At 39.1% G+C, this 19,252-nt stretch overlaps 1 protein-coding gene across 1 annotated transcript in view; it reads right to left on the reverse strand.

Moving 5' to 3' along the window:
• Positions 1-4,831: 4,831 nt before the first annotated feature.
• Aagab (alpha and gamma adaptin binding protein) overlaps positions 4,832-19,252 on the reverse strand; it is a 49,209-nt gene continuing 34,788 nt past the window's right edge. The window contains exons 6-10 of the mRNA XM_027926059.2: positions 13,820-13,902; positions 12,854-12,950; positions 7,647-7,751; positions 7,144-7,193; positions 4,832-6,483 (exon numbers count right to left, since the gene is read on the reverse strand). Coding sequence (XP_027781860.2) covers positions 6,406-6,483; positions 7,144-7,193; positions 7,647-7,751; positions 12,854-12,950; positions 13,820-13,902 — 413 coding nt within the window. The 3' untranslated portion in view covers positions 4,832-6,405. The remainder of the gene's footprint in view (positions 6,484-7,143; positions 7,194-7,646; positions 7,752-12,853; positions 12,951-13,819; positions 13,903-19,252) is intronic.

Here is a 19,252-nt window from a genome sequence, read left to right on the forward strand (position 1 = left end):
CCCCTAAAAGGCCTTCCCCAAGGTTTTACGAAATGTATATTTCTCTCAGATTGGCACCTTCCAGCTGAGCCATACTATCATAAATTCCAACAGCCCATTACATGGGATCCAAAACAGATCCAAAACACACATCCCCCCTCCCCCAACAGAACCAGTTTCCTCAGGGCCCGCCCCAGTTCCTCCATCCTGCCTCCAGGTTCTTAGGCCTGCCCTCCCCCTCCCGGGGTCCTCACAGCTTCCTTGCTCCTTGCTAAGGCCGCACTGGCTGAGCAAACTCCCCTGGAAAGGCCTTGCCCCAAACTTCCCAGTTCTCCTTGGCCCTTAAACTCTACTCTCTTGGCCAGCATCTCCGCTGCCTCCTTCATCTGGTGTTCCCAGACCACTGTATGTGCTCTTGACACTTGTCCCTGAGTGAGCTCCCTGGCCTCTATGATCTCAAGCCATATAAACTGCTCATCACTACTCACAGACCAAACATCAATCCAAAGCTTCAGACTCATGTCAGAAAACCTGCTGGCTACTGATATGTACAAGTGACACATGTACCTCAAGCACAAAACATTCATTTCCCTTGTTAAACCATCTGTGTCCCCTGGACTTTGCCCCCATTTTTGGCATGACCATTCACCTAGCCTGTACTGAAGGAAGTCACTGTTGTCTCTGGCTCCCTTGCTCCCACCTCCAATTGGCCTTGCTCCCTGAGCTCTCCTCTGCTCTACAGCAAGTCCTTCAGCACCTGGACCACTGGACCAGCTTCCTAACTGGTCCCGTCGCCTCCAGCCTGAATTTTTACAAATTCACACTGCCTTTGTTAGCTTTCTGTTACTGTAACAAAATACCTAAGACAATGAACTTAATAAGGGAAAAGGTTTATTTTGACTCACGTTTCAGAGGTTTTCAGCCCATGGTTGCTTGGTCCTGTTACTTTGGGCCTGTGGTGGTTCAGTGCATCAGGCAGGAGCATGTGGCATGAAGAGCTGTTTACCTCACTGTGACCCCAAAGCAAAGAGAGGAAGGGGCCAAGACCTCAAAATCCCCTTCAAGGGTAGGCACCCAATGAAGGACCTAACTTCCATTACACCCCACCTCTTAAAGGCTGTGGCACCTCCCAATTATCATGAGATGGGGACCAGACTTTAACAAATGGATCTTTGGGGGATAGTTCATATCCAAATTAGAATTCTGTCCCCAGAAATGCCTCCCTCACACCACCGTCCATAGCACAAACTGACCATGGAACATGTGGCCTTCCTCCTCGGTCCCTGTGTAGCTCTCATCACTCCCTGCCTTATCCCTGCAGCCCAGCGACTCATGGTTCTTCTGTGTCTGCCTCTCTCCACAACTGCTCATGTTCTTTCCTCTGCCTGGAACATCAATCTCTCTTCCCAGCACCCTCCCCTGCTCCTTGGGTTTCTGATAAACACCACCAGCCCAGCCTGCTAACTTTGAGTATCGCTTTGTGATGCCTTTCAAACCTCTCCTCCAGGAAGTCTCTCCAGAGTACTGATCATCCTAGTCTCTTCCACTTGTGTTATTTGTGTCTAAGCTGAGAGTTTCTTGAGAACAGGGTTTACATTTTACTCCTGTAGTCCCAGCATCTTTGGAGCAAATACTGTTACTAAACAAATGAATCAACCAGTACTCTATTTAGTAGATTCTACCTTAACAATATCTTATGCATCTGTTTCTACTGTGCCATTCTATTATAATAGAAATATCACCAAAATACAGTTCCTGATTACCTTTTATTATAGCTATGCCAAATTTTGTCTCCCTCTGATCCAGGTTAACAACTATGTGACAAAATTACCACCATTCTCTGTATCTCTGTCCATGGCAAAAACCACTAATCACAATGCTAGGTCCAGTCTAACCCTCAGAATCCTCAACACAGCTAATTAATTATGCAGATAGTGACAAAACTGTGCAGGATATTCCTGGATTATGGTTGGATGCCTTCTCTGCTCAAACACAGTTGGCAACTCACTCATCTCAAGCAGGTACACAACATACAAGGCAGGCTTTCAGGGGCCTCTCCAGCACACTCCCACAATTCACTAATTGGACTACCTGGGTTATTTGGACATGCCCCTTCCATATCTCTGTTCATGCCAAACTTAAGAATTTTGCTGCTTCTCCTTTATCTATCTGCCCCAATTTTTGTATCCTTTCAATTCAAGCATTATTTCCCCTAAATCAGTGTTTTCAAAGTGTGCCCCAGCACCAGCAGCATCAGTATCACCTGAGGTGTCAGAAATGCAAATTCTCAGGCCCCACCCCAGATCAACTGAATCAGAAGCCCTGCGGTGGGACTCCGTAGATGATCCTGACCTGGGCTAATTTTTGAGAACCACTGCTTGAAGGTGCACTCTGTGCTCTGCTCTCCTTCCCTCAGCAATGAAGGCTAGAAATGGCACTTTTTACTTTCTGCTTGGTGTTTTGTCCTTGTGATATTGTCCTGCTTGACCCTACTCCACTGAATTAGACTCTGACCTCCTGGACAAGAGGAACTGCACCTTTACTAAGGTCTGTATCTTCTTTCATGCTTGACTCCGAGTCTGGTGCAAGCAAGGTTCACAGCATTGGCTAGGCCCTGAATCCTAATTTCGGCCCTCACCAGGGTAGAAGGAACAAGTTTGAGGGCATCAAACTGTACCAACTGTAGTTTAGTCATCCATCAGGCATTAATGGACTTCTTGAGAATTTCCTGGGGAAGCACAATTGGTACAGACCATGCCCTTGAACTTCAGATTAAGAGTCTTCTGTCTTCCAAACTACACTGCTGTTTCCATAAAGTACATGCCCCAGCCCTTACTTAGCCCACATTTTTTTTTTTTTTTGGTAACATTAAAGGCACATGGTTGATAACATAAAGGGCAGAGGCAATGATTGGCTGCCTCCTCCATAAGAGAGGAGCAAGGAGGCTTTCTCCTTAGCAAACTGAGCATGAACAGCTTCATGTGACCTGCTATTGCCTTCCAGATTTGTAGTTGTGAGGAAGGACTGTTTGGCCTATCAACACAGAAGGGTTTTAGAAGAAAATTTTTCTTTTCTCCTTCTACCAGAAAGCCCATGTTCCAAAGATGCAGTAATACCCATTAGGGCCAGGTTTTGAGTCAAAACTTTTCCAAAAGAAAACAAAGTAGAACTGTAAATCACTACGGAGCTGGAATGGGACTCAGTCATGCTCTGAGAAAAGATGCAAACTATTGCTGTTGCCTTTTTGTTAATCCTTCATCCTGCAAGTCTGAAGAGCAACTTATAATCAAGCAAGATGCTTCTAATACTAGAAGAACTTAACTCCAAGTAAAGAGTCTACAGGAAGAGCAAGACTTGTAATGTTAGTAACAGACACAGGTAATGTCAAAATATGAAACTTAAGAGAATTCTGAAGACCTTTTCTGAAAGACCTTAGATGCCAAAGGTGCAAGGATGGATCACCATGCTAATCCCAAGTGGAATCTAAATCAAACATTAGAATTCTGCCCCGCATGTTCAGCATTTTACGAGACATACAAATTATGGAAAAGTTAATAGGGCACTGTTTTCAAAATGAGCTTGTGCTAAGTCAGTACTAGGTTTAGTACTCTTGACTAGATTGTTTTTACTTTCTCTACCTACAGTCCTCTAATTTGACTGGTATATAATGACATAATGCTATAGCTAAATTGTCTTTTGTAGATGGGGCAAAGGTGAAGGAAAAATCTAACTCATCAGAGCATTCATTGAAACTGTCTCCATCAATCAGAACATTCAATGGATCAGAACCCCTGACCACACCAGACACGTGTTTGCTAAATATAGTTTTGCATCAGCAAACATTTAAGCTCAGAATAGTTCACAGAGCTCTCATCTTACCCTTGGACAGTGATTCTCCTAAGACCATTTTCCATGGCAGGCCAAAGCAGGGCAAGGGGCACTTCATGTGCTCTCTCAATGGCCATTGTTAAAGAGATTGGCCAAGGTTAAGGGAATCTAGTGATCCATGGCAAAAATGTTCATCCCCATCTCTTCACAATGAGAACATAAAATTAACCATGTATCACATTTCACATGTTGTAAGTAATTTGTAGAATGGCCTGTTGGTCCTTGAACCACATCCCATATTACTCAGCCATCTAAGTCCAGCTTCCCTGAATCTGTTGCTTCTCTGAATCAGATGTGGCCAAGTTCTATAAATAGAGAGCAAGCAAATTGGTTCTGTCAATCTTCTCATGCTCTGGCAAGGTAGCATATTTTTAAATTATAAAAATATCTTATGTCTTCATCACTCTAAAATTATTACATAACACATGATTTTCTTGGGGAAAAGAAAAGTTTATTCTTGTCTCTACCTAGTTCCAACACTCTTGGATCTTCAAACTTTGTGATCATATTCACCAAACATGAACCAAACCTTCCAAATAAAATTAAGGGTGTATATGTGCTAAACACTGTTACACACAAATAGAAAAATATTTAGGGGTAAAAAAGCCCAATATCTCCTCCGAAATCCTGGCTGGAAGTCTATAACTTGTGGTGGTATGCAAAGACGTCATTTTAGCTAGACTGTAGTTGTGTCTGCACTGTTAGCTCATGATCACTCTTTGGAACATGAGCCATTAGTAGATACCACTAGATACCTTTATCCCATGTGTTCTCTATAAGGGGCCAATATCCCAGAGAGCTGAGGTCTTAAAAGCATGAGTAGACATTATACACAGGCACAGTGGGTTCCAAAATAATGAGCTTGATGAACTCTTAAGACTCTTCACCATGTCTAACTCAATGAAGAATGGAAGGCTTTCCCCACTCATACCACCTACTGAAAAACAAGTCATAATAACATACATTAGCATTTTATAAATAGATTATTTTAATTACCTGGCTTTGTTTAATCCACAAAATCAAGTTCACAGTTTTTTCTAGTCTGTTTTCCCCTCACCAATGTGTCTTAACATTTTCTAAAATCTTCCATGTTTTAAGAAAACATATTCCACATTTTTGGCAACTCCAAAGCCAACTTCCTTTCATCCTTAATGGCTAATGCAATCAATTCAAAGAAACATCACCTTGAAGAAGCACAGTCACATCAAGGAAATATCAGTCCCACTGATGGGATGGTGGTGAACCACGGACTCAAAAGACTTTCAGAACAGTTAAAAAAAAAAAAAAAAAGAAAAGAAAAAACAAAACAAAAAAGCTACTAAGATAGCCTTCATTGTTCCCTGGATCCTCTTATTGAACTCTCCAGTTACTGCAAGGTTTCCCCCATGGTCGCTCTAGCCTGGCCCCTACAGCATTCCATTCTTTGTGCTAGCTCTTTGGGGTTCTACAATGCTTATAAGGATTTTTTTTTTTAATAAGGATTTTTATTTGCTATATTTTCCACTTTCTCTTTCAAACTTTCCTTTCAGTGATCAATCATGTTTGAATGAGTCAGGATAAAGAACAGGGCTTTTTCTCAGGGCTATAACCCTGAAAAGGCCCAGAGGAGCCATTAAGCTGGAGAGTGAAACAAGGTGCTCAGGAACGCAAGACCTAATATTTCACATCCTCACCCACCGTCTGGTATTGCTACTTTGGTAGTGATGTCTTTTAAACAGGAAGAAGGGGATGCTTCCTTGTTTTGAAGGTTTAAAGTGTGAAGGCACAGCCCTGGCATCTCAAGTAGCAGGGAGAAGAGTAAGACAGAAGTATCTTCATAATGCCAACACAACAATCTCATCATGAGAATAGTTTCCATAGCCCACACATGAATTCCACAAGAGTCTCTCTCTTACCTCCCCACTCCATACAAAAACTTGGTGGCGGGTCTGTTTTATCTTCATGAGACCTCATTCCTTATAGTCTCTAAACTGTTTTTTTAAATTCATTGTAGTGTGAGCTCAGACACTGTGCCTCAAATGAGATGCCCAGAGCACCTTTTTAATTAGAGACACACCTGTGGGCCACTGACTTTGCCCACACCCCCCTTCCATAGCACAAATCCAACCTGGAGATGCTACTTTCCTCCTCCCAAAAGCTTCATAGCTCAGATCTGTAAACTCCTAGAGTGTGGAAAATGGCATATGCCCCTGATCTCTGGCAATGAAGAGTAAATGCTGGGGATGCTACAGAAAAGCCTGGCTTGGAAAGGCTGAGCGGTTTTCTTCTTAAACTTGACAAATCACAGATATTCCTAGAACAAAAAAGTATATCTGAGAGATTCTCACTAATTATTGTTATTGTACTCCTCTTTCCCACATACTGAAGAAGAAAAGAATTCTCCTGAACTTCCTATTAGATACTAAAATTAAAGGGACTAAAAACAAGTCAGGTGGCCAACACGAGAATGGGAATTGTAGCAAAATATTACTGGGTTGAGCAGGAAGTATCCCAGGTAGAAAGCTAGCATCTTTGTGAGTCAAACCTAGTAGGGATAATTTAGTGTTCTTCGTCAGAAGATAGGCCTTCAATTTCATCTCTGTCTCCCCCAATTGCCATCCAGAAAGCTTTGGCCACCTGTGGAGAGATGCACGCAACAAGTTTCAGGCAACAGCTCAATTTCAGCTCATTTCACGTCTTGCCTTAAACTGCCTGGAACCTAAAGTTCTACACTTTGCCTTCCAGCCCTCTGGCAACAGATATCAAAATCCTGCAGTACCCTTTGACCTGGGACTTCCACATCTAGGAATTTATGCTAAGGATACAATCAGACTTGTAGGTAAAGGTAACGTGAATACAAAGGATATGCACAGTTTTATTATTTATAGAAACAAAAAAATGTACACTGTTGGCCTAAAAGTCCAAAAAAGGAGCTGGATAAATAAACTATGACAATTCATATAGAAATACCACCACCAACGTAAGTTTCCTGCAGGGGACATGTGCTGCATTGGTAATAACAAAGCAAAACAACTAAGAGTTTCCCAACCCAACTGTTAGAAAGGCAAACATTCCAAGTCTCAATACAGTTTATGTCACTCAGCATACATTTGAAAAATCTTAGTCTGACTTCAGTAACTGTATTACTACTGTATAAATATTTTAAACTAGTTATGTTAATATCCAATGAAAAGTTCACTATAAGACCCCTCAGAAGTACAGAAGTGTGATATAATATAATCATAAAGCACTGGATCTTTTGTAGGTACTCAATAAGTACCTGACAGATTGTCTCACCTTTTCTGCATGCAATTTTCTTTGCTCGTGAGGAAGCGTCGCAGCCTTGTCTAGGGGGAAAATATATCTTAAGAAATTTGTCTAATAGCATAGGAGAATCTGGAGTATATGGGTGTTCTAACACTAGAAGATGGGAGATGGGTTTCAAAGACATGTTGATGGTGTAGCTGTTACAGGTATTAGGAAGTTTAAGTCTTCCAGATTTTCCAGATAGGAATAAGGTGAGTAAATTGGTGGGGATCTTACAGATGCCATGTTAATGAGACACACTGAAAGAAATAGGGCAGCAGGAGAAGGAAAATTAAGAGGAAAAAGAACAAAGAAAGCAAAATTTTCCCCAGGGAATTTTATCAATGGAGAATGGCAGAGTTGCCCCAGTGGTTAACTTTCTGAAGACAGCTGAGACCAGACCATGTATCCAATCCAGCAATTACAAAATAAAGTTCTATTATATAAAATAAATTAATATCAATATGGGAATTAGACACAATGGAGTTGATTACCTTTCATTTCCTTTAACTTTGAAAATAATCTTTCAAAATTCTCCAAATCTCCTCCTCCAGTAGTAAGACTGGCTAATTCTTGAATATCCAGATCTAACATGGGATCTGAAATAAAGATTTGTCACATGTTAGTTATATATGTTGTCAACACACAGAATTCTAAGGCAATTAATGCTGGCCTTCATGAATGTCACAATGACTGAGTAGCACTGTGTGCCAGTTTTACAATTCAAAGTGCCTCACCCTGCTTGGCTGCTAGGAGGGCCCCTAAGTGAACAGCATCTTCTTTTATCCTTACAATGCTGTAATGAGGTAAGGAATATTACTTCCATTTCAGAGATAAGAAAATCAAAGCTCAAGAGTTGAAGGACTTGCTTTAGGTCACAGGTGGTAAGTGAATTGACAAGTAGGTGATTCCAACTCTGAAGGCCACACCAGATCCAATAAGGCACAATGATTCAACAATAAGGACTAAAATGAATGCCAAACTTTACAAGTATTTTTACATCTACTGACACCATATAAGCTGATTAGGATATCATCATTCACAACTTATAGATGATAAAACCCATATTCAAAAGTGAACTCAGCTAAATTACAGCTAGCTATTCAGAAGCAGAGCTGATTTAAATTCATATTTTCTTACTACAAATCCTTTACTATTTCTATCTTAGTACATTACTTTTTTTTAATCAAAGTTTGTTTTTATTCAGAATTTTTTTTTAATATTTATTTTTTAGTTTTTTTGGCGGACACAACATCTTTGTTTGTATGTGGTACTGAGGATCGAACCTGGGCCGCACGCATTCCAGGCGAGCGCGCTACCGCTTGAGCCACATCCCCAGCCCCTTTACTCAGAATTTTGATCCATTCTCCACTCCCAGACCACAATCTTGCAAATGTCTTCCCTAACCATCCCAGTTCCTGGTCTCCTTCCTCAGAAATCTGTTTTTAACACCAGTTACAGAGCTGCTGCAGCACCTGCACATGCCACTGTGCATACTAGCACTTCCCCACCACTACTGATACACACACACTATGCAGTACCAGAAGGACCCTTTGTGCCTGCTCTACCGAGTGCTTTAACTTACATGAGTCCACTTCATTTCTGAACAGCACTATGAGGAAAGACTTGTTATTCCTATTTTACAGAAGAGGAAACTAAGGCCAAGAGAGGTTCAATAATTTACTCAAGGTCATCTCACTACTAGTAGTAGAGCTATCATTTGAACTCAGCTATGTAGGGCTTCAAAGCTCATGGCCTTGACCATTATAAGTCCTGTCTCTACATATTTGGACTACAAGCTCCTTGAAGACAAAGGTGATAACTTAGAATTCTTTGCATCTACCACAGTGCCATACAATTTGATGTTAAAAATTCATTTTCGGGCTGGGGCTGTGGCTCAGTGGTAGAGCGCTTGCCTAGCATGTGTGAGGCACTGGGTTTGATTTTCAATACCACATAAAAAAATGAATAAAGTTATGTCCAACTAAAATTAAAAATTAAAAAAAAATGCATTTTAGTTGATAAGTTGGTTTTAGTTCAATGGACATGTCATGTAGGCAGCTGGTATAAGGTTGAAGATGAAAAATTGTGATTTACCTGTGGACACATGGTAAGTAATCCACGGACAAAGACAGATACACTTTGTGCTTAAAAATAGATATGCAAGAGGAGTTTAGGTGGAACATTGATGAAGGCAATATTTAAAGGCTGGGTAAAGGAGGATAGTCTACCAAAGAAAGAGGAGGAACAACAGGGTAAGAAGAAAACCAGAAGATGCCATGGTGAGTGGATCAAGACAAGATACTGTTTCAGTGAGGGACTGTCTTTAAGACTGAATGCCACCAAGAAGCCTAAATATCTGTTAGATTTAGTGGCATGAGGTCATTGGTGTCCTCCACACAGAGATGTTTTAGTGGTTTAGTGAGGGCAAAAGCTAGTTGAAAGTTGAGAAGTAATGGGAACTAAAAATAACAAACAAAAAGAGAGAAAGAAGTAATGGGAAGTAAGGATTGAAAATAGGTTTAACAAAGAGGTATGAAAGGAGATGTGGAGTTGAGGAAGAGTTTTGTTTTTGTTTGTTTTGACTTATTTTTTAAACTTTGAAATTATTTTAATCTTACAAAAAAGTTGCCAATGCCAGGCACAGTGGTGTATACCTGTGACTTGAGAGGCTGAGGCAAGAGGATCACAAGTTCAAGGCCAGCCTAGGCAATTTAGCAAGACCCTGTATAGAAACAAAAACGGCTAGGGGTATAGCTCAGTGGTAAAACACCTGTGGGTTCAATCCCCAGTCCAAAAAAAAAAAAGGTTGCAAAAATAGTATATAGGGGGCTGGGGTTGTAGCTCAGGGGTGGAGTGCTTGCCTAGCACGTGCAAGGTCATGGGTTGGATCCTCAGCACTACATAATAAATAAAATAAAGGCATTGTGTCCAACTATACTAAAAAATAAAAAATAAATAATATATAGAGTTCCCCCAAGCCATTCAGCCACCTTACCCAAGTGCTAACCTCCTTTTTTTTGGGGGGGGGGGGGGAAATCAGTGATTGAATTCAGGGGCACTCAACCTCTGAGCCACATATCAAGCCCTATTTTATATTTTCTTTAGAGACAGGGTCTCACCGAGTTGATTAGCACCTCATTTTTGCTGAGGCTGGCTTTGAACTCATGATCCTCCTGCCTCAGCCTCCCAAGTTGCTGGAATTATAGGCGTGTATCACTATACCCAGCTTCAAGTGCTAACCTCTTATATATCCATGTTACAAGTATAAATACAGAGCAGTTAATATTGATTCAATGCTGGTGACTAAATCACTGACTTTATTCAGGCTTCATCAGTTTTTCCATTCATACCCTTCCTCTATTCCAGGATCCTACAGAGTTTAACTGTCAAATCTCATCATCTCTCTCTAGTTTGTTCCTCAATCTTTTGTTGCCTTTTATGACTCTTGATACCTTGAAGAGTATTGGTCAATTATTTAGTATAATGTCTCTTAATATGGTTCATCTGATTTCATCTTATGACGTTTTTGGCAAGAAGTGATGTGTCCTCCTCCATGCACCCTAGCAGGGAGATCTGAAGTCAGTGAATTTTATTACTGGTGAAGGTCACCTGCATCATGTAGGTGAAATGGTCACTATCTGCCATGTTTGTCCAGTCTGCAGCTGCTACTTTCTCTTTTGTAATAAATATCTTAGGAGAGATACTTCTAAACTATGTAAATATCCTACTACTTCTACTCAAACTTTCATCCACTAATTTTAACCTATTCGAGCAGATCTTGCCTGTGACACCTGTCACTGTGGTATGTGCCTAAAGGTGGTTTTTGTTTTTTCCTCACTACTACAAATTCTTTAATTGAAATTCTTCTATAAAGGGGAGGAGTCTTTCTTTCCCACTTATTTATTTATATTACTATACACCCATGAATACTCATTTTATTCTATAAATTATAAACCAATAATATACTAACTTATTTTTCTGGTCAAACTGTTCCAGCTGGAAGCTCGCTCAGGTTGGCTCCTGTACCCTTTTAATATGTCTCCCCATTCTTTTTTATTTAAGTTATGGATGAACCTTTATTTTTATTTATTTATATGCAGTGCTGAGAAGTGAACCCAGTGCCTCACACATGCTAGGCAAATGCTCTACCACGGAGCCACAACCCCAGCCCCTCCCCATTCTTTTTTGAGTATTTCTTTACTTTCTGGCATCACGAGATGCTCCTGGCACATCCTGCTTTTTCCCTGCCCTAGCCCTGGAATCAACCACTTCTCAAGAAGCCCTAGTTCCTTTTACTGGAGAATGGTATTTAGAAACCAAGATCTGTTAAGTGCTAAGTGCATCTACCACTACTGGAATATTGCTGCTTCTAGACTTTTGGGGACAGGACTAGGAAGTTTATGTATATACACTAACATGTGCACACACATATCTATTTTTATTTCCCTAGTGTCCTGACTTTAAGTATATGTTTTTAAAAACCGTGAGTTCATACTGATATAATAGATTCCAGTTTAATATCAAAGGGTTCATTCTACCCTTCTCTTTTCTTTATTCGTAAGTTCTTCTAAGTGAGAAAGCAAGCCCTCATTATCTAGAATATATTTTATTTTTTATCATATGTGTGTATATATATATATGTGTGTGTATATATATGTATGGGCACATTCACATACACACACACAAACACACTTTTTTCTTCTTCTTTTTAGAATTGCTAACTTATACTTCTGTGAGAAACAAATCCATTGAGGAAAGTTTAGTATTTGTGTTCTATTCTTTGTTTTCAGCCTCAGGGTCTGTTTCCCAAGTTACTCAGGTTCCTTCTCATCTCCCCCAACCTGTGTGTGATGTCAATTCAGTATGATCACAGCTTACTGCTAGAAACTTAAGCAGGTTTAAAAGCCAGTAGGAAGGATTCAATTAAGAAGACAAAGTTGAATAAACTCAAGAGAAAGAGAGATTATACATAATTTTTTCTTCTTAATTTTTTTTTATAACTTGTGTTTTCTACATGGATTACCTTATAATCAGTTTTTCAAAGTTATAGTTTTAAAATAGTTTTTAAAAGTTATTACTGCACATGAGCTCTCAGTGGCATAAAGATAAAGCAGGAATATAAGTAGAACATCCACAGTTATTGTCAACTAAGCTCCCTGGCTTTCTGGCTTCTGGAAAGCAGACTGGATTCCAGTTTCAGTTTCAGGTGCTAGATGTCCTTGGACACGTGATTCAACTTCTCTAGGTTTCAACTTCATCTCCGTAAAACAACTTTTTTTTTTTTGCCAAACTTCATTACCAAATGAGAAAGTGGATATAAAAGAAGTTTAAAAGAATATGAAAGGGCTTAGAAAGTTGTATATTATTCTTGTCACCATTAATTCTGACTACTTACTGTTAAATACCACGAAAAACTGTCGTTTTACTACTTGGTTCTGTCTTAGCTGAGATAATCTGAATCAAGATCCTGCTAAGTCGATAAAAAAGGAAACAGTGCCCACATATTTCTTATGTACTTATTCTATCCCCCTTCTTCTGACATTCACAGGCTTACATTCATTTAGAGTACATCATCCATTTTCTTCCTTTTTCCATGTTTAATATCAACGCCCCACCCCCCGCCCCCCAAGGATTTCTGCCAAGATGTCAATTCCAAGTTCCACAGAGCTATCTCTTGCTAGCCAAAGAAGGAACTTACCCACACTGCTATCCAGCCGGGCATCTGCTGTGCTAGATGCACCATCCCGATGACCTGGGAGGGACTCTGTCCTATCTGCTGCTGGCAAATGGGACTGCTGTTGAAGAAAATACACATAAGCAACAACTGAATAGCACACTATTTCAGAGATAAATCCAAAAAGGCTAACGCTTTCACACTCCCTTGCTGGTTGTAGAGAAGTGGTAACAAGCTAGAGGCAAGGAAAGAAAGAGTAAGATTACATTAATCATAAAAGACTGAAAATTCACTAACACAGGAGTATTTTCCCTCAAGGAAAAACTAGAAAGTGCTATGATTTTGCTACAAGCTATTAAAACATGTTTTCGTTTGCATCATTTAAGATTCATGTTATATTTCAAATCTGAGAACCTACACATCATAATGCAAACAGCTCAGAGGCTAAGAAAAAGGCCCCTGGAAAGACAGCATAGCACCATATCATTTAATCTTGGTTTCAGCATGTTAACCAAGGTAAATCTGGACCAGAGTCCTGAGGACAGAGGGTTGAAACTGGATTATCAACTCATTCAGGGCAGGGACCTTTCCTGTGATTTGTATACGGCCTTGTATGCATGAAGTATTAAGAGAACTACCAGTTTCAATTACTAATTAAAGATCTGGAGGCAAGTTTATGTCTCAAGGAAATCCTAGCATATTATAAAAAACACTCTAGCAAACACACACACACACACACACACACACACACACACACACACGCCCAACTGTCAACATTTTGAAAGTGCTGACTGCTTTCACGGGGGCTGAACTGCCCTTCTCACAACAGATACCAGGCACAATAGGGCTACTTTAGATTCTCCTTGCATCTATTTTTAATATCCTATCACCTCTTAATAAAAAAAGAAAAAAACAATGAATGTGTAAAGATTCATAATAACAAGGAGAAATTAAGGCCAAAGAGGAGAAAAGATCCAAAAACATCTTTACCTCTGAGTGACAGGTCTCTGCTGATCCAATGCTATGGTTTGTTGCAGCCAATGAGTTGAGAAGGCTAAAACCTTGGTTTCTATCTGAAAAGAAAAATACAATCACTGAAATTTATAATTTATATTTGTTATAGTTGTTAAAAAGACTGTGATGATCAAACAGAGATTATGTCCTCATTATTAAAGTTCTAACTATAAAAAAATAGTTATAGTCAATTATCATACTGCTATCATTTGGATTTGAAATCTCCCACTGAGGCCCATTTGTTAAAGACTTGGTCCCTACTGGGAGGTGATGGAACCTTAAGGAGGTTGGGTCTAGGTGGAGGAAGGGAGGTCACTGGGAACAGGCCCTTGAAGAGCACACTGGGATCCTGGGCCCTTCTCTTTTTGCTTCCTGGCCACTTTGAGGTGAACACGCAGCCTTCTCCACTACATGCTCCGCCTTCGTGTGCTGTTTTGCCAGAGGCTTGTGGACTGCAACCATGAGCCAAAATAAGCTTTCCTCCTTAAAAATTAATTAAATTATTATTTTTTTTTTTTTTTGTCACAGTGACACAAAGCTGACTAACACATATACCCTCTCAATTCTAAATAAATGTAAAATCACAGAATATTAGTCTAGGTCAAAATAATGGTAGAGCCATTACAACAAAGGTGAATCTGTGATTCTATTTGCAAAGATTAATGGCACTGTTATTTAAACAGGTATAATATTCCAGTGTTTTCAACAATCAAAAATATTTTTAAAGAATCAACCTCAAGGTATTATTATCAAGTAAAAAGGAACATGCATACTTTTTGGAAAAAAGCTGTAATCTTGATATAAATTAGCCATCTGCAGTTAAGGCTCCCCACACTCTTTATGCTCATATCACAACAAAACACAAACCTGGTGTAGAATGTCCAGAGCTGATAAAGATGTACCCTCTAGCCCTGATCCAGTATGGTTCCCCACAATCACCTGAAATTGTATCAAAACCACCCCAAGATTCAGAGACTCTACCTGAGACTCACTAAGTTACCATATGGGACAGAAGTCAAGCAATCTCAACTTTTAGCAAGTATTCTAGGTTAAACTCAGGATCAAAGAAATTTGAAAACCATCACCTTAAGTAGAACAATCCAACAGTCTAACAGCAATGAAGTCAAAGAACTTCTCTCTCAAAAACACAACTTCTTCCCACCTTGCCTTTCCTACTCCATCACTTCCTTCAACCCACTCTCCTCTCTCTTCCTCTAAGCCACCTACAAACTTCCTATATCATTTCCCCAGGTGAAACCTGGTGTCAAGATACTCACTCACAGGTATCCAAAGAGAAATGGTCACAGTTCCCTTCCTTCTTCCATTCACTGGGTGGGATGTGCCTTTTAAGCCAGGATGAACCCAACTGTGGCCTGCTGGACGTTAGCCTACAGCATTTCTGAGCCAGATCTGTCATCCTAGGCAGTCGCTAGTACCTGTGCTGGGCAGACAACCCAGTACTAGATAGCACAAAAAGGCATTGCTACCAGCTGCTTTTCATGCTGTTCAACCTCAAAAGTGGTAGTGTGGTCATAAGTGCATGTATACTCCTAGAGCCCCCGCCTTCCTCTCCTCACCCAATCCAAGGGCAGGGCATTAAGGCTTCCCAGACTCAGAGGCCTGAAAGAAGCAGACCACTGTCCTCCACTAACAGTTTCAGAGCATCTCCAGCTTTCTTCTGGCTGATGTACTATTAACTATAAAGCAATTGCAAGGAGTCATGCAAGACTTGGGTTTTTCCTTGTAAGAGGATATATGAGGGCTCTTTTACTTGGGGTTCTCTGTACAAAAGGCAGTATCTGCATAATAAACTACTGCAGTAAGACAGCCCTCCTTCTATTACATGAAATAATTTGGATTGGGGGTAATTTTCAAATCCAATTCATAAATCTCTCCACATTCCAATTCCATGGCTTATGTGTTTCCTCTACTGGGCATTCCCTAAACTTGGCAGGCCAGACTGCAACTCATGAAGAAAAATGCAACACAATGTCAGTTTGTGCATATTAGACCAAAATGGTCCATTTAAAATGCCTCATTCTTTACAGTGGCTATTTGCGAGAAGGGGAATTGGGATGGACAGGAGTTCAAGGAGCGGGGCTGTCAGAACAATAGACTGTGAACTTTTGTGTGCCTTTTGACTTCTGTTCCATATTCATGTATTATTCACCTATGACAAAGAATACTTCGAAATTTAATGATTTTATATTATGCATATTTTACCACATAAAAAAAGAGTATAAATGTTTAATGCCCAATCCTAAAATAATGAAAAAGAACAGTTGGAAGAGAACAGAGATAGTAGTCAGAAACCTGGATTTCATTCATGGCTATGCCTACCCATGTGATCTTAGAAAAATTAATATTTCTGTGCTTCAACACTCTGATCTGTAAAATGAGTTGGTTGCTAAATATAATTAATGTCCCCTAGACTCTAGAAATTTTCAATTTTATAAAGAGGTTTCCTTTGGCCTCTCTTAACAGTAACCTGGAATTGCTGGGCTTAAGTTGTTTGGTGTCCCCCCGCCAATTAACAGAGAAAAAATAAGAATCTTAAATTTCAGAACCTTAGTAGGCTCACAGATGAACTAGGTTTATAATCAGGTTTCAGGCTAATTACAATAAGCTAGAAGAACCTTTGCTCAGTATTTTTCTTATAAACAATGGAGAATTCAGTCAACTAACAAGAAAGTTCATTATGTTCCATTGCTTATATTTTAAGGAAGTCAGAAGCATATCAATTTATATAATTGGGAAAACAATTTACTTTTGTTTATCCAAAGCAGACTGCTTGCATATTAATGTTGCTCAAAAGACTTGGATGATACTTTATACACAATGGCTTTAAGAAACTGTTTTGCCTGGTTTAATATTTTTTAAGATTCTGCCCATGTGCACCCACTCTCCAACTATTCTGAGTCTCATAGAAAATAATCACATAAATCTTTTCTTATTTGCTAGAATTATGTGTGTGTGTGTGTCCAGGATTTAGGGCATGGAAATGTCATCCCTACTAAGAAGAATTTATTCCTTTATCAGACAGTTGTTAAAATTGGCTCTAGTACCTATAGGTTTTACTGATGCCACAAAATATTAGACTAGGAAGGAACAAATCAATCTATTCAACTGATTCTTCTGGAATTTCAGACATGCCAAAAGGGGGACGGTGGTATGTTAATTATTTGGGAACAATAACAGAGTTGTAAGAACAGTAGTCCTCCCTTTTTTTTTTTTTTTTTTACAGGGGATATGTACCAATACTAGCAGAGGCTTAAAGCCATGGATAGCACCAAACCCTATTTATGCTTTTTCCCCCCACTATATAGCTTGAACATCCCTAATCCAGAAATCCAAACTGCTCCAAAATCCAAAAATTTTTGAACACCAACATGATCTCAAAAGTGGAAAATTCCACACATGACCTCATGTGACAGGTCATGGTCAAAATGCAGGTGCAGTATGACTATTGTATAAAATTACTTTTAGGCTATAAGGTGTTTATGAAACATAACTGAATATCATGTTTAGACCTGGTTCTTTCTGAAAATATCTCCCTACAAATATTCCAAAATCAACAATATCCAAAATCCAAAAAACCGTGGTCCCAACCAATCTATACATACATACTTATGACAAAGTTTCATTTATAAATTAGACACAGTTAATTAACAACAATAAAATAGAACAATTATAACAATATACTGCAACATAGTTAATGTGAATATGGTCACTTTCTCTCAAAACTTATTATACTGAATTTACCTTCCTTCTTGTGACAACATGAGATGATACTTAAATCTTTATCATATCTGAATTGCCAGCATCACTACTCTTGCTCTTTGGGGCCATGATTAAGTAAAATACGGGTTACCTGAACACAAACACTGAATACCTCAACAGTCTATCAGACCACCAAGATAGCTACTGTGACGAACATGCAAGTTGCATACCCAGTCCAAAGACACTGGACAAAGAAACAATTCACATCTTGGGCAAGATGGAGTGGGACAATGCAAGAATTCATCAAGTTACCCAGAATAAGTGCATAATTTAAAACTGATGATTTGTTTATATCTGGAATATCTGGATTGTGTTTGTAGGTTAAGTGAAACCAAAGATAAGGAAGCACCATTATATATACTAAAAACACCTGATTCCATTTCAGGGGTCTAGTAAGTTGGCATCAGTGGAATAATAGGTAAGAATAATAGTGTCATTTAAAAAAAAAAAAAAAGAATATAGTGGTGCTGGTTACTGGCACAAATTTTTCCAGCAAGTTTTGGAAACAAAACTTTTATAGCCTCTAGAAAACAAATTTAAAATGGGCAATTCTCAAGGATTAGGGATGATAATTTGTTTTTTAACAAGTTTCAAGAAAACTTGAAAGATGTGAAATTGTTCAGATACCTCCTTATAAGTCTAAAGGAACACTGTTTATCTTAGAAACCCAAAATACATTTCACATAGCAATTTTGACATACATTACACAAGATATTTAGAGGGTTAAAAATCCAGGCAAAAGGAGAGGGTTTTAGTATGGGAATAAGAGGATGAGTAACTTTTTAAAAGGTATTTTTTCCTTTCATTTTTCTGCTCTTTTCCCTCTTTTCAAGGCAATATGATAAGTGAGAATCTGGAGATAAGAAACTGTTTAATATTTTTTAAGATGGATTTAAATCCTAGTTCTACCATTCACTGTGTATTCTTACATAAGTTATACCTTCTCTGAACCCATTTCCACATTTATGCAGTGGGTATAACAATACTAGGCTTGCAGAATTACCATAATAGTTCTTAATAAAAATAGGCAATATTTACTGAATGCTTAATATGTGCAAGATGTTTTTATGTGTGGAACATACAATGCTTGAGGACTGTCTTCCACCCACAAACATATCAACATATATCTTATTTACTGTATTATCCTCTTTTATAAAGGATTTATTATTCTCTCTTATAGTATTATAACTCAGAGAGATCAAGTAACTTATCCAAAGCCACAAAGCTGGGCCCAGAACTTAAGATCTAGGACTCTCTGTTCTAAATCCTATCTCTTCATTGAGCCCAGAACTCTTGGTAAAAAGTAGTGTTGAGATGTTTACAATATTTTTCTTATCAAATATGAGGCATGACATAAATTTGGGTCAAATACAAGATGTTTTTTATACATATCCAGTTCTCTTTAGTCAGTTGTCTTTCATGGCTTAGACTGATTTTCACAGAAGTAAGCTAAACAACTCAGGACTAATGACTAATCATATGCCACTTCAGTGTCACTCACTAACAGATCCCAGCAGCCAGCCCTGTAACTCCTAGAGGCACTGGTCACATAAAACTCAAAAGAAAACAGGTGGTTAGGTCCTAATATCCCTTCACTGTGCCTTTAGTACACATAGACCAGGGTTTCTC

Source organism: Marmota flaviventris, chromosome 2, assembly GCF_047511675.1.
Source record: "Marmota flaviventris isolate mMarFla1 chromosome 2, mMarFla1.hap1, whole genome shotgun sequence".
Taxonomy (NCBI): domain Eukaryota; kingdom Metazoa; phylum Chordata; class Mammalia; order Rodentia; family Sciuridae; genus Marmota; species Marmota flaviventris.